At 44.4% G+C, this 26,478-nt stretch overlaps 1 protein-coding gene across 2 annotated transcripts in view; it reads right to left on the bottom strand.

Annotated features, from left to right (window-relative positions):
* Nucleotides 1-26,478, bottom strand: part of KCNG2 (potassium voltage-gated channel modifier subfamily G member 2) — a 79,954-nt gene that overhangs the window by 12,098 nt on the left and 41,378 nt on the right. For both annotated transcript variants that reach the window (XM_075921115.2, XM_075921114.2), the window contains one exon: nucleotides 12,124-12,950. In XM_075921115.2, coding sequence (XP_075777230.1) covers nucleotides 12,124-12,879 — 756 coding nt within the window. In that variant the 5' untranslated portion in view covers nucleotides 12,880-12,950. The remainder of the gene's footprint in view (nucleotides 1-12,123; nucleotides 12,951-26,478) is intronic.

The following is a 26,478-nucleotide window of genomic DNA, read 5'->3' as shown; positions in this document are numbered from 1 at the left end:
TGATTTTTTTTAGATGTTCTTGACATTTTGTTTGTTTTAGCAGCAGGGTTCTTAGAAATGTAAACAAATGACCCTAAATAAATGGGGCAAACAGAACCAATTGAAAAGCCAATATGGAAATGCCTCTGCAGTTTTATATGTTGCAGAATATGAATATATGTAGGGCCCTATCAAATTCACAGCCATGAAAAATGCATCAAGACAGTGAAATCTGGTTTCCCCCCTCCCATGAAATCTGGTCTTTTGGGTGCTTTTACCCTGGCCTATGCTATACAGATTTTACAGGAGAGACCAGCATGTCTAAAATTGAGGGTCCTGACCCAAAAGGAAATTGTGGGAAAGGGTATTTTAAGGGGGGGGTCTAAGGTACCGTCACCCTTACTTCTGCACTGCCTTCAGAGCTGGGCAACTGGAAAGCTACAATTGTTGAATGAATACCCAGCTCTGAAAGCAGCATCCTGCCATTAGCAGCACAGAAGTAAGGGTGGCAATACAGGTTGGACCTCCCTTGTCCGGCACCCTCGGGAACAGAGCAGTCCCGAACCAGGGAGTCTGCTGGACCAGGGAAGGTCAAGGCTCCCCACTGCTGCTAGTCCCTCTGGGACATTAGTCACAGCCACTGGGCTCCGCTTCCACTCCTGTCCACTGGGATCTGCTTCTGGCCAGGGCTGTACTCCTTGCCACGCTGGCCCTGCTGCCACTATCCCGGCCGGGGCTGCATTTCCCACACCAACAGCCCCGTTGCCAGCAGCCACAGCAGGGACTGTGCTCCCCCCTGCACCGGCCCGGGCTGTGCTTCAGGCTGCTGGACCTACTGCTGCGGGGCAGGGCTTCACTCCTAACCCTGATCACCCTTGCTCCCAACCAGGTTCTCTGGTCCAGCAATATCCATGGTTCTGCCAGAGCACGGATGTTGCCGGACCAGAGAGTGCCAGATTTCAGAGGTTCAACCTGCACCGTACTTCTGCTCTGCCTCCAGAGCAGGGCTTCCAGCCAGTAACCACCGCTGTCCAGCTGCACAGCTCTGAAAGCAGCTCTGCTCCCATAAGCAGTTCAGAAGTAAAGTTGATCTCCCCTTTGAGAAAATAAGTACCTCCCCATACCTCCTTTTTGGGTCAGGACCCCTAAAATTGCAACACCATGACATTTCAGATTTAAATAGTTGAAATAATGAAATTTACAATTTTTAAAATTCTATGACTGTGAAATTAACCAAAATGGATTGTGAATTTGGTAGGGCCCTAAATATATGTGAGGCAATTTAATTTAATTTAAGGGGACCAGTCAGTGATATGTCTACATAACTCATTCACCAAACCTGAAAGCTGAAAAATTAAAATTTTCCAAATGTGTAAGTTCTTTCACAGATCAATTCTTCAGAATTTTTTAAAGTAAAGTAACACTGTAAAAAGCTTAGATTAAGTTTAACTTCCTTTCATTATCAAAGGATGAAGGAAGAGCAGTTGTTTAACAGGTAAGAGATACAGGTTGAACCTCCCTAGTCCAGCACCCTTGGGACCTCGCTGGTGCCAAACCACAGAATTTGCCAACCACGGGAGGTCAATAGTGTTTAGCAGTAGTACTAACACTTCCATTGCAGGCCCGTGCACGGCGGTGTGTGAAGGGTGTGAATGCTTCTCCCACGGTGACTCTGTAATGGCTAAGCAGGGTCTGGGACTGCCTAAGAAAGGGGAAGAAATCAGCATTTTAAGGGGGGAGGGAAGGCACCCTCCATACAGAGATACCTGCCACAGTGGGCCCCTCAAACCCACCAGCCTTTCCCAGGTGCTGGGATCACCAGTTAACTAGTGAGCTTGGAGTTGCCCCATGCAGGGCCAGAGAGTTGAAAAGCAGGCTCTGTGTTCCCACAGCCATTGTCCTGGGGGAGGCGCATTACCCCGTGCCAGGTCTAGTCCCCAGCGAGCCCCTCAGGCCGGGATTAGAGCGAGGGGAAATTTCCCTTTGCACTGCAGTGCTGGTTAAAGGCACTTTGCAGAGCTGGGTGTGCCCTGGGCACAGTGCTGCAAAGCGAGCGGGGCCAAGCAACACTGGGCACAAAGTGTCCCAGCAAAGGTAGGCGCCTGGCGGGGGGAATGTGGGTTTTTCCTGGGGTGGGAGTGAGCTTGGGGCTGATGCCTGCTGATGCTTCCTTGGGGCAGGTGACTAAATAGCTTCCTAGGGTCACTGAGAGGCAGCAACCTGCATGGCTGCTGGGCCTTTACTTGGCTTTGCACATCACCTTAAACCCCTCATGCACATGTCCCTCGGTGAGCTACAGTGCACGTGTGTGTGTGTGTGTGTGTGTGTGTGTGTGTGCTTGCGATCACTGTAGCCTGCAGTGCGTGAACGCGTGCGCGTGTGTGTATGTGAAATCACCCTGGCCTCCTGTGTGTATAAAACAATCATTTTACCAATCACTGTTTCCACTCAAATTTTTCATTAACTTCTCTCATGCACACTCATCACATGACTATTTTGAACTCCTTTATATTTAAAAAAAACCCCACATTTATTATAAAAAAAAAAAAAAAAAGCACCACCACTGCTCACAGAAATTCCTGCATACAGGCCTGCATTGGTTTCGGGGCTGTTAGAAGACGTTTAGGGGTAAAATGGAGCTAAATAACAGCACAGAACACTGCGAGTCAGGACTGATGGCTATAAACAAACTTTATGGGACTACAGGAAATTTGCCCACGCCTATGAAAAGTGGACATGCGTCTAATGTTGCCAGACCAGATAGTGCTGAGCTAAAGAGGTTCAAACTGTATTTAAAAAATCGGAAATACCTGATGCAAATGGCAACCAGTTTCAGGTGAAACTAGCGACATCGAGGCTATTGCTGGGCTAAGTGTTTGCAGCCGCGCTACTGCAAGCTCATGAGTGTAGTTGTTCTAAGACAAGAGGAGAGAACTCTCCTATCAGCTTAACAACTCCAGCCCCCACAAGCAGCAGTAGCTATGCTGATGGGAAGTTCTCCCTCTGCCATAGCGCTGGTGCTTAAGTCAACATGAGTAATGCCGCTCTGAGAATTGGTGAATTCACACTGTGGAGCAAGATAATTTATGTCCACTTAAGCTGTAGTGTAGCTAAAGTCCTAGAATGAATCAGCTGCTCAGAGAGATTCCAGTATACTAACAACTGACTATTGTATCATTTCCATTGAGCCACCTTGTTATTTTGGATCATCCCGGACAAAAGAAACAAACTGGATGTTGATCTCCCCTTTGAGAAAATAAGTGTATATGCCCGATGTAAACCCTCTACTAATCTTCCTATAGGAGACATGGTGAGCTTCCCTCTTTCTGTAGGAGAGGATGTTTTTATGTCCTAAGGCTCTCACCAAGAACAAAAGAACAGCTCAATGGAATATGATGGTTTCTCTTCATATCCATGGTTTCTCAGCATTGCTTTTGCTTTGGAGCATTACTGATCATTTTAGGATTTCTCTGATATATTAACCACTTGCCTTGAGTGACTATTCCTGCCATTACTTGAGTACGTTAATAAGTTGCCTTGAGGATATTATATGCCTATAATGCTGTACAGATGATATATGCCTCTGATAATTTTTGTTTTGGAGATTCTGTGTGTAGTTGTCTTGAAATAACTCACCATCTAAGGGTTACAGCAGTGTATTTGATTCAGAAATACATTTTCCTGAAGATGATTTTTCCCTTAAATTAAGCATAGGCCTTTGTGTAGAAGGCTCCCAATAGACAACTTTAATTTAAACAGCCTACTGTCCCTTTAAATTGATTTTCCTTCTAGTTTTCTCTTCTTTGAAGAGTTGAAATCACTCTTTCCTAAACATTTCAGGAGTAATGATTATGTATATTGTTAGTGGGTTTTTCCAATACATAAAAAACTAACATGAAAAAATCTGGAAAATATAGTAAGTGTCCTATTTTAAGATTACAATCTGGAGACAAAAAGTATTTTAGAAACCAATTATGACACCCTTATTGATAATTAAGCAGTATCTGAAGTTAATGGGATTATTTGCAATATAAGGTTCTATTTAGCACGAATAAGGGTGGCAGAATCTGACCTTTACTGTGAAAAAAATGAAGTGTGATAATAGTAAGCCAATGTTGTCTATCCTGTCCCCCGTGAACCACAAGCAAGTGCTATCATCTAGGGATGTTAAATATAGATTAATCAACTAATTGAATAGTTGATGGAATTTCCATCGACTACTTGATTAACTGATAAGAGCGCCTCCGCCTTTGAAATGTAGCAAGAGCCCCACCGGCTCTTGCTACATTTAAAAGGCGGAAACACCACAGTTCCTGCTCCCCCCAGCACCAGTTCCTGCTCCCCCCTTCCTGCCTCTCTCGGATAGAGGCAGCAAGGGGGGAAAAGGGAAAGTGACTAGTCAAGTGGCCATCATCATCTAGAGCTCATCTGAAATATGCAGCAAAAATTATGAATGATTCTTTTTGCATATTTTTCTTAAATGTGTGTCGGCACCCAATTAATGGAATAACTCTCCAAAATAATCCCATCTGTTCAACCGAGGATGGCACAGATGACAATTACTTTTGATTCCTAAGGCTCTGATCCTGCATCTGTGAGAAGTCACATTGACTTCTAAGGGACACTGCAGGATGGTTCGTCCCTACCGATGAATGAGGAGGATCGGGTTCTAAGTAACCATGCTCAAACATCTGTTTTCCATTATCGATTCCTTCCTTTCTCCCTGCAGCAGTAATAGGATGGATAGATGACTTATCAGGAGGAAGAGCGTTATCTTGGTGAGATAAACCTTTTGCTCTCAGGGTATGTCTACTCTAAGCAGCTTTTAGTGACAAGGCTGTTTGCTGGCACTTTTGCTGACAAACTACTTCCTCCCCCTGAAAGGGGTTTTCACTTCGTTGGCAAGAGAGAGCTCATGCTTTCACTTGGTGTTCCAAAACGCTGTTGCTCATGGGGGAGGGTTAAAGCAACCTTGAACGACAAAAGTTGTCAATTAAGCGAGAGAGTAGACATGCCCTTTGATTCCATTTACTCAAGACTATTGTGTTGTAAAACAGAATATCTGTCTCAAAATCTCTGACATATAACTAGAACAATAATAATTCCAGCCAGACAGCTTGAGCCTCCAGAGTACAGCCTGTCATTGAAAGAATATTTAGTTTCTGTTTATTCCCTGTCCAGAAGGGATTTAGACATGTTTTCTCCCTGCAAGGAGACTCCAAACCAGACCTAGACTCTATGCTTGGGTACCAATTTTAAATTTCACATAAACAACAGAGTGTAAGGTGAATAGCACAATATCAACTCATGCTAACACCTCTGATTTACTGCTTCTGAGCCACGTACAAACAATGAGGAAGATACTGCTCCTGCCAGAGGAATTTGCAATCCAAGGCCCTGATCCTACAAGTTATTCCTTATGGGTTGACTCCTGCAACCAAAGAGAGACTTACTGAAGGGAACAAGGTTCCACATAGGCACAAGGATCCACTCCTGCAGAGTCTGTTGCCAGATAGGGACCTAAATCAGAAACGGGGCTTTACATCGGCATGGATTTTTAAAGTACTAAAATGGAATATTTTCTGTACTACTTCTTCACCCCCACTTGTGTTTCAAGGAAAACAAAGGAGCACGTTGCATTTTCCATACACACTAGAGCAGTGTTTCTCAACCTTTTTTGAATAAAGTACCCCTTTCTCAAAAAAAAAAAAAAAATATAATAAAAAATAATAATATAATATATATATATATATATATATAAGTACCACCACTAACTACAGTTTTCAGACACACAACACTTTTTTTCTACCATTGCAACACATTTGTTTAAACAACTTCATCATAGCTGGGTGGGTGATTAAATTTTGGGGTGTAAAAAGTACAAAAATAATAAAGCACTGTAAAACACAAAAATTCAGTATTCTCCAAATTTAAGTTGTGTTGACATACCCCCCCAGCTTCTCTTGAGTACAGACAGTCCCCGGGTTACGTACAAGATAGGGACTGTAGGTTTGTTCTTAAGTTGAATCTGTATGCAAGTCGGAACTGGCGTCAGCAGCTGCTGAAACTGATCAGTTTCAACCGCGGCTGAATCTGGATGCCAGTTCTGACTTACATACAGATTCAACTTAAGAAACCCAGGCATCCCCAAGTCAGCTGCTGCTGAAACTGATCAGCGGCTGATTCCAGGAAGCCTGGGGCAGAGCAACTCTGCCTCCAGCTTCCTGTAGTCAGCCGCTGGTCAGTTTCAGCAGCGGCTGACTTGGGGACGCCTGGGGCAGAGCAGCTGAGGTGCTGCTGGGTTGCTCCAGTAGCGCGGCTCCTCGACGAGAAAAGCCCCGTTCGTAAGTGCGGATCCGACATAAGTCGGATCCGCGTAAGTTGGGGACTGCCTGTACCCCTAAGGGTACTAGTATCACTGATTGAGAAACACTGCACTAGAGCAGGGATGGGAACTAATTTTTGCCACTTCAAGATTTTGGAAAGTGATCAAAGGCTGCTTTAAAATTTCTGTGAAGGAGGTGTGGGGTCTAGGATGGAGGTTGGGTGCAGAAGGGCACACGGGGTAAGGGACTGAGGTGCAGGAGAGTATGTGGGGTCTGAGAGGGAGTCTGGGTGAAGGAGGGGATTGTGATCTGGGTTAGGGTGTAGGCTCAAGGAGGGGTCTGGGTGCAGGAGAGGATTCTGGCCTGGGGAGGGGTGTAAGGATGCGGTACAGGGTCTAGAAGGGAGTTGTGACCCGGGGGAGGGAGTTGGGGTGCGGGAGGGGAAGGAGTTCCAGAAGCAGGCTCTGGCTGGAAAGCCATCACCTAAGCATCTCCCAGCCAGCAGCCTTGCAGCCCCCCAAGGCAGGCTGTGTTCCTCCTACAGCAGCCCATAGTGCTTAAGATGGCATAACTGTATGTTGTATACCACACAAACCAGTGTGAAAAATACTGGGGACACCTTGTTTTTAAAAAGGGATAACACCCAGAATGTTTTATTCTGGGTATAAAACTTTTTTTGGTATTACTGAGCATGACTGTATGAAAGATTATTTATCACTAACATCCAGAAAAAGTGCATTCTATATTGACTGGATAGAGGACATAGTATATTAAGGTTTGAAATAAGAGACAGGTGATCACATCCCCTATCCCGGGACCCTGCCTCAAGCAAATAAAGTACTTTACTATGGCCCTTAGTCTTTCCCCAAGCTCTTCTTGAGGCAAGTGACAGAATAATGCCTACTTTCATGAGCATCAGTGAGTCACAATTTAGGGCCAGAAGGGACAATTAGATCATCTTCTAGACCAGGGGCGGGGAACCTACAGGTGCCTCAGAGCCCCTCCCCCTGGCCAACTCTTAGGTTTTTTTCCTTATTGGGAGCCATGTCAGTGAATTTTTGTTTTTGGCTTCTCTCTTGTATGTGGACCTTTACCTAGAAAAAGTTCCCCACCCCTATTCTAGACTGACATCCTGATTTTTATATATCATAGGCCATTACATTTCACCTGGGTATTACTGTATTGACCTAATAATTCACGTTTGACTAAAGCACGATTTCATGTCTTGCAGAAAGGCATTCAATCTTGATGTGCAGACCTTGAAAATGAAGAAGCCACCGTTTCCCTTTGTAACATGTTTCAATGCTGGTTAATCACTCTCACTACTAAAAACTTGTGCCTAATTTCTAATTTGAAGTTGTCTGGCTTCATTTCCAATCATTTATCAGAGGGGTAGCCATGTTAGTCTGGACCTGCAAAAGCAACAGAGAGTCCTGTGGCACCTTATAGACTAACAGATTTATTGGAGCATAAGCTTTTGTGGGCAAAGACCCACTTCGTCAGATGCATGTAGTGGAAATTTCCAGAAGAAAGTATAAATATGCAGGCATATTTATATACAACCCATCCTAGACAATGATTCCTCACTTTCACGGTCCTTGGGAGGCAGGCCAGTCCTCGCACACAGACAACCCGCCAACCTAAAGCAAATTCTCACCAGTAATTATACACTGCACCACAGTAACTCTAACTCAGGAACCAATCCATGCAACAAACCTCGGTGCCAACTCTGCCCACATATCTACACCAGCGACACCATCATAGGACCTAATCAGATCAGCCACACCATCACTGGTTCATTCACCCGCACATCTACCAATGTAATATACACCATCATGTGCCAGCAACGCCCCTCTGCTATATACATCGGCCAAACTGCACAGTCCCTACATAAAAGAATAAATAGACACAAATCAGATATTAGGAATGGCAATATACAAAAACCTGTAGGAGAACATTTCAATGTCCCTGGACACACCGTAGCAGATTTAAAGGTAGCCATCCTGCAGCAAAAAAAACTTCAAGACCAGACTTAAAAGAGAAACTGCTGAGGTACAGTTCATCTGCAAATTTGATGCCATCATTTTAGGATTAAACAAAGTCTGCGAATGGCTAGCCAACTACAAAAGCAGTTTCTCCTCTCTTGGTGTTCACACCTCCAGATCAGCTGCTAGAAGTGGGCCTCATCCTCCCTGACTGAATTAACCTCGTAATCACTAGCCTTATTCTTGCCTGCATATTTATATCTCCTTCTGGAAATTTCCAGTACATGCATCTGACGAAGTGGGTCTTTGCCCACGAAAGCTTATGCTCCAATACATCTGTTAGTCTATAAGGTACCACAGGACTCCTTGTCATATTTCCAATATTATTTCTTTCTATGCCTTTTTCCTCTAGAATAATAAGATCTTTAGTGCCCAGCATTTTCTCTATGTGCAAGTTCTTATACACACTACGATCAAGTTGCCTCTAAATTGTCTTTTTAATACATTATATAGATTGAACTCTTCACATCTCTTCCTGGAAGGCATTTTCTCTAGCCCTTCAATAATTTTTGTGGCTCTTTTTTGCAACCTCTTCAATTTTGTACCCTCTTTTAAAAAACGTGGACTTCAAAACTATATGCAGTATTGCATTGTCTGCCACATGCAATTCCACATGCAGAGATGAAAATCTCCTAATTCTACTCCCATTTATACCTTCAAGGATCACATTATTCCTTTTCACCATAGCATCACACTGGCAGCTCATGCTGAACTGCTTGTCCACATAATCCCTAGATCCTTGTCAGAGACCCTGCTTTCCAAGAAACAGTCCACAATTCTGTAGGTCTGGCATGCCTTCTTTGTTCTTCAGTACACAACTCTGCATTTGGCTGCATTAAAACACAGATTACCAAGCCATCCAGCCTGTTCTGCATGACTACCAATTCGTCATCATTATTTCCTCTGCCCCAATCCGTGTGTCATCCTTTTATGAGCAATGATTTTATATTTATTTCCAGATCATTGATTACAATGTTGATTAGCATAAAGCCTACTAGCAAGCTTGATGGAACCCCCCTTAGAAACATCCCCATTCAGTGACGATTCCCCTTGGCTAGCTCCCCGTTGAGATATGTCAGTTCTTTACGCCATTTAACGTGTGCTGTACTGATAGTTGTATACTGCTAGTTTTATCTTTAGGCATGTTGTGTGGCATCTCAAAAACCCTAGGAAAGTCCAGTCTGCCTAATTTATATGGCATTACTGAGAAACTCATGCTCGCCAACAAACACCTTCCCACCAGGCACCCCACGCTGTGTAACAGCTCTTCCTCATTGTAACAATGGAGACTGATTCCTACCATGTGGCAAGGGTATGACTTTTTATAGCCTTTACTTGTATCAGGTAACTGGGAACAGAAAATAAAGATCAATCTGTTACCAGCGCTCCCCTGTACCATGCCTTTAACTGCACGCAAGGAAAACAGTATTTCCTGTAGATTAGAAATAAAGGACTGGCAGTCACTGCTCCTAAATTATATTTTCAACTCTGACCACTTGTGTGATCTTGGTCAAATTACATAACTGCTCCATGCCTCAGTTATCCCATCTGTTAAAAGGGGTTAATATCTACCTGTGAAATGTGCTACAAGGTGCTTGATTATAAAGTACTTCAGAAGTGTGATAAATGGGAGACTAGGCAGAGGAAAAGAGGGTTGGAAGGTCAGTTTGGGCCTCTTTTCTTTTAAGAACTCCAACTTATCCCACTTTTTAGAAGCCAGAAAAACTTCCCTAAATCTTGACATAGCGTTCCCACTTGCCTTGATCTTGACATAGTGTTGCCTACAGGTCCTGCCAAGCCCTAACAAGCTAACTTGTTCCAGCCTTGCTATAAAACTAGTTCTGACCATTGCTCTGCAGACCACTGTGAAGTTCACACCCATTTTGTTTAACAGTAGCATGGAGAGGGCTTTCCCTGTATGATTGGTACACCCTGCAATACTTTTCTACAGAAACTCCCTCTAAAAATCTAGACTACTCTGCAGACAATAGTGGCTACTGGTTAACTGATTGCATAAGGCCTTTTTTAGTAGATTTTGTTTGCATTTGCTTATTTAAAGGTATTAAGTTTCTCAGTTCCACAAGCAACATCTAGAATAAACAAATCGAAGAAGTTCAATTTTCTTGCAGCCACTGCCTTTTGAAACTGTTTTGTTTTCTTTTCTTTAATTATCAGAACAATGTGGCTTTAACTACTACTGTAAAATGTTCATTTTAGGACATAAAAACTTGTAAAACAAGATCATTGTAAAAAAACAACAATTAAAAAAACACCAGGCTAGGTGTCTTGCATAGTTTTTCTTAGCATGGAGTATTATTGTTCCATGGGTCTGACTCTAAATGAAAGACTTCTGATGAACACGGCTACCTGATAATGTCTTATGCATTCCAAACCAGTAGAGGGTAGATTTTAATTGTGTACGAAGTACTCATAAAAACACAATACAGAACTCTCCAGAGCTTTTGGGGAGCTGAGGACTCTGTACCCTGTTGAATGGGGCACTAGGAGAATAAGTGGTTTCTGGAGATTTTTTTACTATAAGGAGAGCTTTGTACAGAAGCCTGTTTACACAGACAGAGCCTGGATGGAAGTGCTGTTGAAACAGATGACTGGGCATGTTTGTGTTAAATGGCCACTGGGCTGGAAACCAAGCACAAACATTAAAGTGGCTTGTTTGGTTGTGAGTCAAATATCCATCCACTTACACCGTAATCATGTTCTGCCCAAGGCCTCAGAGACAAGAGAACTTTTTCGAAACTTCTCCCCCACCTGCAGTGCTCCATCATCCTATCTGATCTATTGTTTTCATACATTTCAATCTAAAAATGAAAGGCTGCACTCTTCAAGTAAAACTCTCATTGATTTTAATGGGGCTAATCCCAGGCATCTGGACCAATGTTCCCTCTAACTTTTTCTACCCATGAGCAGAATAACTTTTGTTCTGTGCACCGAGACATGTGCAGAAGTGCACCACTAGTAGAAACACAGGCTGCTAACTGTGGACACTCTGGTAATCAGCTGGGCGGCATGTAAATCTCTCCTGGGTGGCCGCCCAAGCACTCAGCTTACAGGGAACACTGATCTGGACGATCTACATGAGCAAGAGACTGGACCTTAAGGAAAATGAAAAATAAATATACTGATTGATTTTCAAAGGTTTTATACACCCACAGCTCCCACTAGCATCAACTATGAGTGCTCAGCACATTGGAAAATTAGGACACATGCATGTATATTCTGTTTCTCTCGTCCAAGAGCTGCCTCAGTTCACCTGTGCCCTTTTCCTCCTCCACCTCCAGGAGAATATTTTCTCAGCTAAGTTCCCTACTAAGAGTAGTTAATTTATGAAAGCAAACTATTTAAAATGTTTTTTAGGAAAAAGCAGAACTGACAATCTAAAGACAGCTAATAATCCAGTGTCAAAACCGTGAACCTGAATCAGGGTTAGTTTGTACTATAATGAAAAAACAAATAATCGTTGTTCTGTCATCTGGTCTGTGGTGGCGGCGGCAGCATGCACGCATTCTGGAAGCAAGTTATGTATTGGTGTAAACTGGCACGGTGCCCTGGACAAAGCAGAAGATTTTGATTGCCTCAGCTAGACTAACAATCAAATTAATGGCCTCCTCCATCAGACTGAATACCAAATCATAAATACTATAGACAGTATCTGAATGACTTTGTCCTTGATCTTCCCAGTGTCCTTACTTACACTGCGTGTTAGGTTGTTAATAAAGCATAGTGTAAAAGTAGCCACTGAAGGCTGCACTCACCCGATCTTCCTCTTCTCTGATATCTGGCATGGTGCTAATACAGAGACTGACTGCAGTGATGGCAACAAAGGAGACTGATATACAAGCAAAGATCTTTCCTGGGATCCCTGAGTGAGGGTTCTCCACCATATCCCTGAGCTTTCTCATGCACAAACCCGAACGGCTATTGTCCTGGAAGGCACACTGAGGAGTTTCCCTGATCAGCATCTCCCTCTCATACAGCCTGGCTTCAGCAGCCTCCTCCTCCTTCTGTCGCAATCGCTTCTTACAGCACCATTCCAGGTGCTCCTCTTCTATCCCCCAATACACCAGCTCCTCTTGGAAAGAGAGGGCACACATCTCCCTTAGAAGCCTAAGCTTCCCAGCTGTCAGGAAAGTCATGATGGTCCTGAAGGCACAAGGGTTACGATCGAAAAAAAACTCATTGCAGCTGACATCATAATCATCGCAGATGTCCATGATTTCATCATAGTTGTTACATGATTTTAGTTTTCCAAGCCTGGTCAAAGGGCAGTTCTCCAGTGTGGTCCACGGAATCCTGTATTTGATGCCACCTACATTGATGATCACATGCCTGGTTCGGTCCTCCAGACGGGCCAAGCAGCACAGGTCTTCCCCAGGGTGGAGAAGCTTGGCTTTTTTGTAGAAGAATCCTTTCTTGGTCTGCACCTCGCACAGGTTTTCCAAATTGTTGTACGAATACGAGGTGAAGTTGGGGTCTGCGTTCCCAGTGAGCAATGCCATTTCCTGATACATCTGTTGGGTTCATGGAGGTATCCAGTCTACTCAGAGAAAGAGATTATAAAGCGGAGACACAAGTGGCCAGTCTGCAAAAAGAAATTTAAAAAAAGACAGTTAGGGCTCCAGAAGAGAGAGGGGAAAAAAAACCCCTAACAATATTTTCTCTGCAGTTTTTACAATTTTGTTTGCATTTTAGGATGAACCTTTTAGGACCCTCTCTGCTTTTATTCCCTTACTTGTGGTCCAAGAAGCATTCCTCACAGCAATCAAATAGAAAGCTGGGTTCATGCCTCTGGAGTTTACTATGCAGCTCCAAATGATAACAGAGAGTGAGTAATGCATCATCATTGCAAAGTGCTCCTTTCTACAAAGGAGTAATGCCCTTGTCAGTCCAAGAGGGGGAGGAGAGGAATGTGTCTGTGTGGCAGCATATTTAAATGGAAATTACCATTGGCCCACGAGTCTAATACGTTATCAGATAAGGCTTTGTTGAAAGACCTTTTCTTCATTCTAACAAATCCAGGGCATGCGTCTACTACAGCAGGGGTGGGAACCTTTTTTGGGTTGGGGGCCACTGGCCCACAATAAAATCAGTCAGGAGCTGCACACAAATGAGAAACAACAAAAAAGTCACCCCTCACTAACATGGGTTTCCCAATGCTTGGGGGAGCCCTAAGCCTTAGGGGGCCGGATCCAGGCAAGGTGCAATCTGCACCCGGCTCCCTTAGGTTCCCCTCCCCTGTACTACAGAATTATCCAATGGCTTCTAAGTGCAAACCTCTTTCAGAATCAGTGCTCAACCCCTGATACAGATCAAACACTTTTCAGTTAACATGGCTTACACTGTTTGCATATGGCATACAGTTAGTCTCGTTATCACACCGTATGAAAACAATCACATTTTGAACCTTATAATTTGGGAGAATCCAAACAGCAATGCTGGTGTATGGAAATTCAAAGGTGACGGAAGCACTTTGAGAGCTGGAATGCCCTGACCTGCCCAAGTTCCAAAGGAGACTCATTCGCAGTCACAGCTGGAGATAGTTGGACAATGAAGTCTAGGAATGAAGTGAGGCTGGAAGCAGTGTGTAAACAGAGGGCCCTCTTGCTGGGTTAACATGGGGCCAGATGATGTTGCTTTGTTAGGCAATAGCTTTTACTCTTTGAGGAGTCTCACTGAAATTTGCTTCACAAAATCATGCTGGAGTGGAGCACTGGGAACCATATGCTAGTTTGGCTAATGCAGCAACAGATCAAGTACACTGAGGACCAGAGAAGCAAGTGACAACTGCTCTTCCTGACTGACAGTGTTACCTAAACACTAGGGATGAGAGAGCCTGTCTGGAAGTCAAGGTGAGTTCTGTCATTGGCCAGGATTTCATCCCAATTCCCTAAGCTACCTATAAATGAGGACAAGTTTCTAACTTCTTGCTCTGAGGGGGAAGTCCCTAGTTGGAAAATCTTTCTTTGTGATGGACCAGGGCAGAAGAGCTTGATCTATTGTTGTTCTGAATGTATTTGGGCATCATTTGCCGTTCCAAGCTTGAGTTTGCACATCACCTTCGCCCACTACACAGAACCACTCCTCACTTTCCCGCCCTACACAGAATCACTGCTTCTTGCACCACTGTCCTCAGATCCCCTAAACTTATTTATTCAGCATCTGCTGCCTGTTATTCTCCTCTCAGTACCACTTGTCTCCAGAGCTCTGAGCCTCGTTGTTCTCCATTCCTGAAGCGGTGCTAATACATCCTAGGAAACGTTACTTTGGAATTACAGCAGGGGAACACTCAAAGGCTTCCTGGCTGTTTAAAGGCCTTTGTAAGAAAGTAAGAAAAATAAATGGGCTTTGGAGCTCTGGGCCTCCAACCAGGAGATATGGACGGAGAGTGGAGAGTGGACTAGTGTGAGGAGTGAGGAGCAATTTTACTTGGAAGAAATGGCAGCTCTATAGCTAGGTGGAAGAGCAGAGAAAAAGCTATGGAACAAGGATAGTTTAACAGCATTGATGGCAGGATGGTGACGGCGAGGCAGGAATTCAACAACTGGATGAATATCACATATTCCAATTAATTTTCCATCTCATCTGGATTCTGGTAAAGAGCTAAACATGAGGGTTCTAGTGGTCAGAGTATCAGACTGGGACTCAAGAGACATGGGTGCTTTTCCTAGTTCTGCTGCTGGCCAGCTGGGTGACCTTGGGCAAATCACTTTGCCACTATGCACCTCAGTTTTCCCACCTGTAATATGAGATAATGACACTGATCTCCTTCATAAAGCACTTAGACATCTAGTGATGAAAAGTGCAATACAAGACCTAGGTATTATTATAGATTGAAAGACAAAATCGCAGTAGCTGTTCTTTCCTTTGGCCTCAATCAATCCTTAGATAGATTAAACCAATGACCCTCCAGCAGCAAATGACGAATGTTTTTAGTTTAGTTGAAAGCATGCATGTACCCTTATTGTCCGCTTCAGTTATAGTTAACTGAATCATGCCTGCATCACTAATATGGATCACATTCTCTAGCCACTACTGGGACTAGGGGAAAAAAGAATATCATAGAATAATAGGACTGGAAGGGACCTCGAGAGGTCATCGAGTCCAGCCCCCCGCCCTCAAGGCAGGACCAAGCTCCGTCTACACCATCCCTGACAGATGTCTATCTAACCTGTTCTTAAATATCTCCAGAGAGGGAGATTCCACCACCTCCCTTGGCAATTTATTCCAATATTTGACCACCCTGACAGTTAGGAATTTTTTCCTAATGTCCAATCTAAACCTCCCCTGCTGCACTTTAAGCCCATTACTCCTTGTCCTGTCCTCAGAAACCAAGAGGAACAAATTTTCTCCTTCCTCCTTGTGACACCCTTTTAGATATTTGAAAACCGCTATCATGTCCCCCCTTGCTATGACATATTAACTCTAACAACAGAGACACTGCCTACATCCTAAATTAGAACCCTGCAAGAGAAACAAAGTAAAAACGTCTCAAGTCTGAGGTAGTTTCATAAAATTCTACATCATAGAAGGCTTCTGTAGGCTCTGAAGCCAAAGTGACAGAAATTGGATTTCCCTCCACATACAATTTCAACAAGCATAGGGTAGGATTTCTAAAGTTACATACCCAACTCCTATTGATTTTCAGTAGTTTAGTCCTCTACAAAAATATGTGGACAATCTAAGAGTAGATAAATGCTCTGTACTGGAGTTGATGTCAGTTTCATCTTCGATCAAGACAGACAGAGTAAATTATTGGAACTACACAATTCCTTTCTCCACATTTCACAGAACTAAAGTATTTTCGGATGAAAGCGATTAAATGTTCCTGTTTGTAATATGCCTCCCAAATGGAATGACAAACCAAGGCTTGACCCCAAAATAATATTTTATTTTATTAAAAATGTCCGCAGGAAGAAGAGATTTATAGGTCATTCTTTTCGCAGGCTATTTTGCTGATTTTGTAGGACACAAACTGTCTGAAAGGTTTGTCGGATACCCCATAGCATCCCTCTGGCTGGAGGTCCATCTAAGTAGGAGCCACAGTAGGGTAACAATTTTTACTATAGCACAAGTAACTGGTATGTGTTGCATGATACTACAGTTCCTTCCTGAACAGTGCACTGAGAAAAAGATTGCTATGGGAAACTTCCAGAGTCCAGAAGGAATACAAAAGAATAAAGTAGGGCATCGCATAGCAACTTCATCCTGTGAAACTGGTGCCGTATCTCATGGACTTCAGTGCAGCTGGGATTGCAAATACCATTACTGTCATAGTAAGGGTGCGTTGTCAACATAGCATATGCTTTAAGGATGCAGCCTCTTGTTGCTTTTTGTCAGGAAGATAAAATATTCACTGACACTATTCTGGGCATCATGCTTTTGTTGCATGCCTCACTTGTTATACAAGTCAACGTCTGAAAAGTAATGTACATCATTTTGTGGCAAAAAGCCAGGATTTGCTCTCTTCCACCCTGCCCATTAGCATGATGGGGAATAAAAAGACCAATGCATTTCCACTATTATTTTGAAGCTAATGTTGTGTGTGTCCAATTTTCTAGGTGAATGAGAATTAAGCAGCAGCATGATGTGCATGTAGGCTTTTGCATTCAGTTTATGCTGGTCTTTTCATTTCCAGTTCTCTGAACAACAAAGGAGGATATGTTTCATAAAAATCCTGTTGATTAAATATCCAACCTAATGAATCAGGCATTCAGATTTTTATTAAATTGTCGCTGTGACTGGATAGTGTTAGTAATACTAGCTTTTCTCCTCTAGGTCAACAGGCAGAATCTTAGGTAATTTCTGAGGGCTTGTCTATACTTAAAACATAACAGTGCCTCAATTATGCCACAGCAGTGCTTTAGTGTAGACATGAAGACCTAGACTGATGAGAGGCATTCTCCCATTGGCGTAGGTAATCAACCTCACCAAGGCTGTCTACACAGGAATTTAGGTCAGCTTAACTATGATGCTTACGGGAGCAGATTCTTTACTCTCCTGAGTGACATAGTAACATCAGCTTAATCTTCTAGTATAAACCAGACCTGAAAGTTAGATTGACAATGAGTCTGCTAGTTGGAATGAGTTTGCTAGTGTCTGTTACCTCGCTGTCAGGCAAATGTTTACATAATAAAATCACCATTGCAAATGTCAGCAATTGGTACCTTTTTTGGAAGTGTCAGTACAGAGCCAAATTACTCACTAGAAATGGAGCTGCATTACCCTTTACACCAGGTCTACATAGGCCGAGAAAATTGATGCAAGATGCACAATTCCAGCTACGTGAATTTCATAGCTGGAGTTGATGTCCTTTGCATCGATTTTCTGGGGAGGCTCCACAGTGGGAGGTCGATGGGAGAAACTCTCCTATTCACTTCCTTTATTTCTTGCAAACTGTGAGGAGTTCCAGGGTTGATGGAGGAGTTCTCAGCATTCGACTTAGCAGACCCCCTAAATTAAATACCAGAAGACCGACTGCCAGAGAATCAATCTTCACAGAAGTGTAGATGTGCCCTTAGAAGTGGTCCCTCCAGATCATGGCTGAGATATGTTGGTGGCACACCGTATGGGAGGCTGCACCACTGCTTCCCCTGTCCAACAGATAAACATGTCCAATCCAGCATGGTGCATCATTCTGGCATCTTTCCCGAGCAGTAAGTTCACTCTGGAATGACTGTCACTGACTTGTATGCACGGAATGTATCATGATCTACACAGAAATATGAAGGGCGTTTTAAAGTTATGTGGGTCTTAAAATACTCGTGGCATGTTGATATTCTCTGAACTACTCACATGCCTTCAGTGAAGCAGCCGTCAAAGAATGACATTAAAATCCAACACTTCCAGGAACAATGTTACAGCATCAACCAATTGGCATTTATTTCATTAACACATGGGTAAGAGAGGGCAGGGGATATCAGAACATACATCCCATGGGTGGGTCAACGTGTACTTCCCTGATTGGAGTTCTCTCGATTTTTACACCACTTTGCACCAGTCACATTAGCTGAAATAAAATTTCCATTAACAGTATACACCCGCAAGAATACAATAGATATTGGTTATGAAGGTAGCCATGGCCAGGTTTAATTTATATTGTAACTCCTTATGAGAAAACTTATGGATAGGGATGGTGGTGATCATCTCATTGCACAACTGGCCCTCGGGAATGCGTAGGCCCGATGCTCTCCTCAATGTAAATCAGAAGGTCCCCTACAGAAGCCAGTGGAACAGCTCTGGCTAAAACTGGTGAGAATTCAGACTCAGTGACTGTGCTTTTTCACAACCGCCACAGATGTGTATTGACGACAGAGTCCTGGCTGCAAGACAGTATAACATGGGTCAGGCTGAGTGGGGCAAACAGGGTGGAGTTTTGTCACAACTGTCCAACTTAAGAGTTCTGCTATCAGGGTACAGGACTCAGGTGTTACTGCTGGCTCTGATGGCAACTGCCTCCCACCCCGATACGGATGTGGAAGTGGAGGAAGAAAAGGGGTGGGCACATCACAACTCTACTCTGCAGATTCCCCTAGTGCAGCGACAGGCAACCAAGAACAGTGAGTAGGTCTCATGAGTGGTCCTCTAGCTCAGTGGGCTGCAGCAGCCTGTGGTTCACTGGGGTTCCACCTGTGGCCTGCGGACCCCGTTATCCCCCTTCCCCATGCACCTCTCATTCACTGGAGCCCCGCACTTTCTACTCCTCCCCCTCCTTCCCAGCATCACAAATCGCCTGATTTGCACTCTGTCCCCACTCCTCCCCTGCCCTCCCAGCACTTGAACAGCCACAAATAGCTGATTCATGGCATTCCAGCTCTGGGAGGAAAGGGGGAGCAGTAGGGCTATAGTGTGAATCAGCACGCAACCCATTGGGGCTCCACCTACAGCCCACAGGATGCCCACCATTACTCTAGGGGATGACAGCCAAAAATAATAAATTAAAGCAGCCTCAAGGCTATGTCAGCTTGAAAATCATGGGAGTGAAAACAGCAGTCTTTCATACTTAGCAGATCTTTGAGCAGGAGTGAATCTGGCCCTGTTTGGGGTATTTGTTATTTCAAAATGCATTTAAAAAAAGATTACTATGGGCTGATTGTGTGAGTGGGGGGATAGAACACTGTGCACAATCTTCATTAAAAAGAAGCCCTACAACCCGGAGAAAACCTTTTTAGACGTATATGAAAAGAAATGGAGACGCACATTCTATGATCTGCACCCTGCAGATGTCTTGTTTTAAGTTGTAGTTCTTATACAACAGTTCAAAGATGATGTAAATCCGCAACATCTGACCGCGGCTTTGTAAGCAGATTTTGTACAGAGTATTTCACCAAACGATGTAATCCACTGAGGAGATGGGTATTCTGCCACCCACACCTCCTGCCGCACACCCCTCAATGCACACACATGCACACTTCACCACCCACTCCGGTAGCAGATGAATGGTTTTCATCAGGGCCATTTGGCATTGCACAAGGACCTACTAGTCTAAATTTGTCTCAAAACTGGGATGCATGTCTGCAGTCCATCTGCTCTTGCAAGGTACTGTAAGGTTTTCTTTTTGGAACCGTGTTACAGAAGACGATGGAGCTTTTTAGTAATTAAGAGTTTTAAAATGTATCTTGTGGAACCGAATACATCCTGACAAGGCACAGGTTTCTGTGACATGATTTAAAGTCACAGACATGAAACATACATTAGGCTGAATGCAAAATGTGTTCTCATGAGTCAAAGGAGAGTTCAGACAGTGTAGCCTTCTGAAGTGCTCAACCCCTTTGGGCCGGCAGATAAATTGGAAAGTGACATTACTGACTGGTACCCAGGCAATTCCTGCTGAGTATCTCCCTAAGATTTATCACTCATATCATATAAAATATGTTTACTGATAGCAAAAAATATTTTCAAATTGTGTCTATAATCTCTGATGGTCTTACAGTTAAGGTACTAGACTGGGACTCAGGGGAACTGGATTCAATTTCCAATGATTATCCCTTCCATTATATAAGTACCTAGGAGCTCCAGTCAAGAATTGGAATTGCTAGGCACTGGGGAGACAAGTAAAGACGGCTGGCTGTCCCTGACCCAGAGGGCTCACAGTCCACATATTAGACAGCATGCAGTAAATGGGTGAAACAAATGGGGTGAGTGTGGGTTGGCTGTGGTAACAATGAAAGCAGGAAAATCAAAAATCACAGGCCTGCCTCAGACCTGTGTTCACCCATACCTGTGGAGGCACAGGTAAATATAGTGGCGGGTGCATGCCAAGAGCTAATTATTTATCCACCCCTGCCCTAGATCAAAACCCATGTTATAATTACCCTGTTATAATCTGACTAAACACAATGGCTGTGTCTAGACACAGCCACTTTTCCGGAAAAACTTGCCAGCTGTCTACACTGGCCGCTTAAATTTCCGCAAAAGCACTGACGATCTCATGTAAGAAATCAGTGCTTCTTGCGGAAATACTATGCTGCTTCCGTTCGGGCAAAAGTACTTTTGCGCAAAACTTTTGGCAAAAGGGCCAGTGTAGACAACCCAGATTTGTTTTCCGCAAAAAAGCCCCGATCGTGAAAATGGCCATCGGGGCTTTTTTGTGGAAAAGCGCATCTAGATTGGCACAGATGCTTTTCCGCAAAAAGTGCTTTTGCGGAAAAGCGTCCGTGCCAATCTAGATGCTCTGTTCCGAAAATGCTTTTAATGGAAAACTTTTCCGTTAAAAGCATTTCTGGAAAATCATGCCAGTCTAGACGTAGCCCGTCTATAACGGTATGTCTACACTGCGGGACAAGGTCAAATTAAGATACGCAACTTCAGCTATGTTAATTGAGTAGCTGAAATCGAAGTAGCTTAATTCTACTTTTGGCGCTGTCCACATTGCAGGAAGTCGAAGGGAGAACACTCTCCCTTCAACTTCCCTTACCCCTTGTGGAAGCAGGACTATTGGCATCGACCGGAGCACCCCTCTCAGTTTGAATTAGGGTGTCTTCACTAGACCTACTAATTTGAACCCTGGAAGAGCGACAGCAACAGCTTCCATTGTCTGTAGTGTAGACATGCCCTAAGAGAGGATGAGAGGCACATGTACTTCTCTGTTCTGTCAACTTTACATCTCTAACGTTTTCAAGGGGAAAGGCTCATGAAAGCTCAAGCAGCGTGAAAAGATTGTAACTAACAATAAATGACACAGAACACAAGGCAAAGAGAAAGCATGTTAGCATTACTGAAACTGGTCTCTGTAGAATTCCAAAAATGCAATTTTATTTGTCCGCAGAAGTTGAAATTTGCCTGTCTCAGTTTATGACATGAGTATCAAGAGGAAACCATGGTATGCCTGAACTATTTAGCAACAGTTTTAGCTACGTGGAAAAAAGAAAAAGACTATTCACTGATCTATTATCTTCCTTTTGGTCCATCAGTCTCAGGAATGAGACTTCCCCCTGTATTTTGGTGGAAAATGGTCAGTTTATATTGAAAAAATAAACTTGTTTTCAAATTCTGAAAAGATTTAAAAAAACAAGCAAACAGGACTTCTGGTCAGAAATCCAGCATTGAATTTGCCCCTTGCTTTATCAGGAGCTGAAACAATAGAATTTGTTAAATGAGCTAACTAAATTAACTTGACTCCAATGTTGTAATTTTTTCCGTTTGTGATTATAGCTGTTTGTATCTATTAGGAGATATTGAATCATCTGCTACTATTGCATTGGTTGGAACAATATAGATATGTTATTTATGGTATATAATTGTAAGAGATCCAAGTTTTGGTCCAATTAAGTATCTAAAAATATGGGCTGTGTCTACACTGGCCACTTATTCCGGAAATGCTTAAAACGGAACAGTTTTCCGTTATAAGTATTTCCGGAAAAAGCGCATCTGCATTGGCAGGATGCTTTTCTGGAAAAGCACTTTTTCCGGAAAAGCATCCGTGGCCAATGTAGACGCGCTTTTCCGGAAAAAAACCACGATCGTCATTTTCGCAATCGGGGCTTTTTTGCAGAAAAGACTACTGTGCTGTCTACACTGGCCCTTTTCCGGAATAGTTTTTCTGGAAAAGGACTTTTGCCCGAACGGGAGCAGCATAGTTTTTCTGGAAAAACACTGACAATTTTACAGTAGATAGTCATTGCTTTTCCGGAAAAGCAAGCGGCCAGTGTAGACAGCTGGCAAGTTATTCCGGAAAAGCGGTTGCTTTTCCGGAATAAGTGGCCCAGAGTAGACACAACCACGGGCTTTGAACCTCCATAGTTCTGACATCCCTCTTTCTGCAATTCTTCAGGCGCTCTCCCTTCCTTTTTATTCCTCTCTATGCCCTAAACTGGCCTTTTAATATAGTAATAGTATTTGCTAGCTTCTTCAATGGAGTATAGTAGATGCACACAGTGGCTTTCAAGTAGCAGAAAGAGCTCCCAGTTCTCACTCATAAGTTTGTGCTGTGGATACAGGTAGAGCAGGGGTCAGCATCATTCAGCATGCGGCAGATCAGGATAATCTGCAGGAGGGCAGTGAGGTATTTTATTTACGTTAACTGTCAATGGGCATGCCCTCCACCCCGTGCAACTCCCAGTGACTGCGATTTACCATTCCTGACTAATGGGAGCTGTGGGAAATGGCACAGGTCAAAGGAACATGCTGGTAGCCACTTCCTGCAGCTCCCATTGGCCAGGAACGGTGAACTGCGTCTCATGGGAGCTGCAGCGGCCTTGCCTGCAGTTAAGTCAACTATTTTGGTGGACAAAATAATCAGCGGATGACCTATTCCACTCATCATCCCCTTTTCGGATTCCTAACAATAAAAGACGTTGGGGGAAAATTAGTGGAGGTGATGCAAATGGAGACGGTGCTGACTGAAAAAAAAAAAAAAAGAGGATGGAGTGAGCCCCATCATCATGGCAATACCCCCACCTTATCTAGGAACCTCTGGATCAACCTAACATTGTTGGACCTTTGCTGTTCTGATTCTGACAGACATCTTGACCAAACCAGGTCAGAGACGGGGAGCTAGACGGCATCACCACTTCTCCTGGCTCTAGCTGACTGATGACCCCATTTGGGATATCAGACTTTATCATCCCCCTCAAGAGCTGTGTTCTCTTTCCCCATTTTATTTCTTCTCTTTTCTATCCTGCTAATTTTCTCCTCCAGCCTAATAAGAATCTGGCATAGCGAGTGTGGACTGTTTGGATTTTTGTTATGTAGAAGATAGCAGATGATTTTGGCCCTTGTGAATGGACACATCTCTTATCTCTCCATGCCCTGGAAGTGACTTGACACTTTTTGCAGAGGCTCTTGAGTTCCTGACACCAGCAATAGCTGTTCCACTTCCCCGTACCCAATACCTGCTACTGCCCCGCTTCCTCTTTAAATACATCCACTACCTGCATTTGCTAACATGATGAGCAGGTAATGTTGATATGTAAGTTGACATAATTAAGCTTCAGTGTTATCTCAATGGTTTGTTAAGGATGCTTAACTCCTCGCAATGCTATTTCAGGCTGTTTCCAAAGCAAGAAAGACAACACTTCAACAATTTTGAGCAGGTTAATCTGTAAAACCATCAGTGTCGCAAACTTTTAAATGAACATATCTATACAGTTCGGTAGTGAAGAGTGGGTTCTGTTTGAAGTCATGTAGAACATGGCTTCCTAATTTTGTGTAGTGTTTTCTATGATCCCCCTAATTCTTTTCAAATAGCACCCGTTTCAACAGCAATAGAGCAGGTCTAGGAACTAGAATCAGCAGAATTAATAATTTGTGTAACAAGTTAGGAGAGTTCACTAACATTTTGCTGTAGAGAAATTAAGTAGGGCAGAGGATAAGAAAACACACTGCAGTTTGGCATTTCAGGACAAGCACCCCCATCATTAGAAATAAGAGATGCTTTTTTTAAAAATAACCACACACCCTCCCTGCGTAGTGTCTTTGTTGTCCTGATTGTATGAGGACACTTGTATAAGAAGGGTCAATGAGACAGTGGAGGGGTTAAGAAACAAATTTCAAAGTTCAGAAAAGAATCCAGGCCTTTGGTAATGCTGAGACTTATTTATTACCTGAATGTTTTTACACAATTTACTAGGTTGCTTCATGAAAGGTTCATGCCCTTTGTGTGACAAGCATTCTTCTTTTTACAGCTCCTTCAGTTTCTGCCACATTGCCTGCCACCTCCCTATTTGAAATGCCAGCACACACACAATAAATGTCAGGATAAAATACAGTGACAGAGTTGACTTTAACACATCTCTGTTACTGACAGGTTTTTGTGGCTGAGCTGTTACTTCCAGGCTGAATAATGACATGCTGGCCATAAAGTATACACTGTTCAGCACGTGTTATCGACAGTAAATCACCGTTGTATACAGCAGTGTTGTAACTTTGTTAGTCCCAATCATCGTGTCAGTTCAGTATCTCAGTCATGCTCCAAGCTTGTGAGCTTCCCTCCCGTCGTAATTTCCTAAATCTTATTCTAAATCCGGAAAATGATCTGGGCTTTCAAGCTGCTTCATTTAACAGTCAACGGAGCACTTCCTCCTGACAAGGAGGTGCCGAGTGTCAACACTGTCTGAGGCATCATTTATGCTTTTAAAATAGAAGGTGTGAGGTGTTTGAGCTCTGTGGTAGCTCTGCAGAGCACTACAGGTTGCTCCATGTCCTGAGTGGGGACTTGGCTCAGGACATGGAGCAACCATGCTGCCTCTATTTAAACACAGTCTAGAACCAGGGGTCGGCAACCTACGTAGCATGCGAGCCGATTTTCAGTGGCACGCAGGATGGGAGCTCAGGCCTACCCTTCCTCCCCTGCACAGCAGGGAGCCTGCGCTGCTGCTTGAGCCTCGTGGCTGGCACACAGCCGCAGCACCAGCTCCGGGAGGCAGGCAAGGAGGCTGCTGATGGGGCTGTGCCTGAGCAGCTAGTGCTCTCCCCCTTCTCCGCCCACTCAGCTCCATTGCAGCAGCGAGCCGGTGGAAGCAGGTGAGCTGGTGGTGGTGGAGGAGGGCGTGCGGGGGCTCATCCAGGCAAGCTTCTCCGGTGGCTGGCGCCACATGGCTGCTCCTCCGATAGCTGACCCTCAGTAGTGGGGCAGGGGTAGCCCAGCAAGGGCTGGGGGCTGAGCGTGTGTGCGCGCGCACTCAGCTGCAGGTATGCTATGGCAGCCCAATGGGGGCTGTGTGCCAGACCGGCAGTGGGGACCGAGCCGTGGCAGCCTGGGGAAGCCCATTTGGGGCAGTGGCAGCGGAGCCGGGGCAGGCCGGCAGCCTGATTGGAGCAGTGCGCTGACCAGCAGTGGGACGGGTGCCCTGGCAGCGGGGCTAGGGCTGCATGCTGCCATTCCGGCTGCTGTGCTGGCTGGAGCAGCAGTTATGACAGCAGGGTCAGGGCAGTTGTGTTGCCCAGCCAGCAGCACGGCCAAAGGAGCCAGCGGCAGGGAGGGGCAGCAGGCCAAGGGGGCCAGTGGCATGGGACCGTAGTTCCCCCTAAGCTGTGTGGCTGCACAACCACACAACTGTTTTCTGACCTCTGCTCAGAAGTCCAAAGCTCCTGCACAGGCAAGAAGCTCAGCTGATCGGCGGTGGGTGGGGCACGGTCTTGCTGAGCAAGCAGCTCCCAGAGCAGGAAATAAAAAGCAAGGTAAGGGGAGACTAAGTGGCTAGGCAGGGGAAGGAGGAGTGAGAAAGTGGGTAATTGGGAAGGGGAGTTTGGAGAACCCCTTGTGTGTGGGAGAGGCAGAAACTCAGCACTCTTAAACCTCCTGGGAAGGGGGAGGTAAGGGGATGACTGCATGGGGTAGGTGGGGGAAAGAGGAGGTGGGTGGGTGTTGGCACTGGGGTGAGGTGGAGGCAGGGAGGTAGACTGATTGTACTGTGAGCTGGGGGAGGTGGGGATAATTTGTGCTTTAGCTGGGAGTTAGGACAGGACAGAATGCTGCTGCCTGCTACTTTGAGAAGCAGGATTTTCTCCCTGCCCCCACCTGGGCTGGGGGGAGCAGACTGCACAGCAGTAGGTGGGGGAAAGACTATATTATTGACTTTAAAAAGTATCAACAGCATGCAGACCCGGCAACAGAAGTGAAGTTAAATCTCAGTATGCCACTTCTCAAAAGGTGGCTGACCCCTACTCTAGAC

Source organism: Pelodiscus sinensis, chromosome 2, assembly GCF_052426305.1.
Source record: "Pelodiscus sinensis isolate ZL-2025 chromosome 2, ASM5242630v1, whole genome shotgun sequence".
Classification (NCBI taxonomy): domain Eukaryota; kingdom Metazoa; phylum Chordata; order Testudines; family Trionychidae; genus Pelodiscus; species Pelodiscus sinensis.
This window is presented reverse-complemented; position numbering and strand designations above follow the sequence as displayed.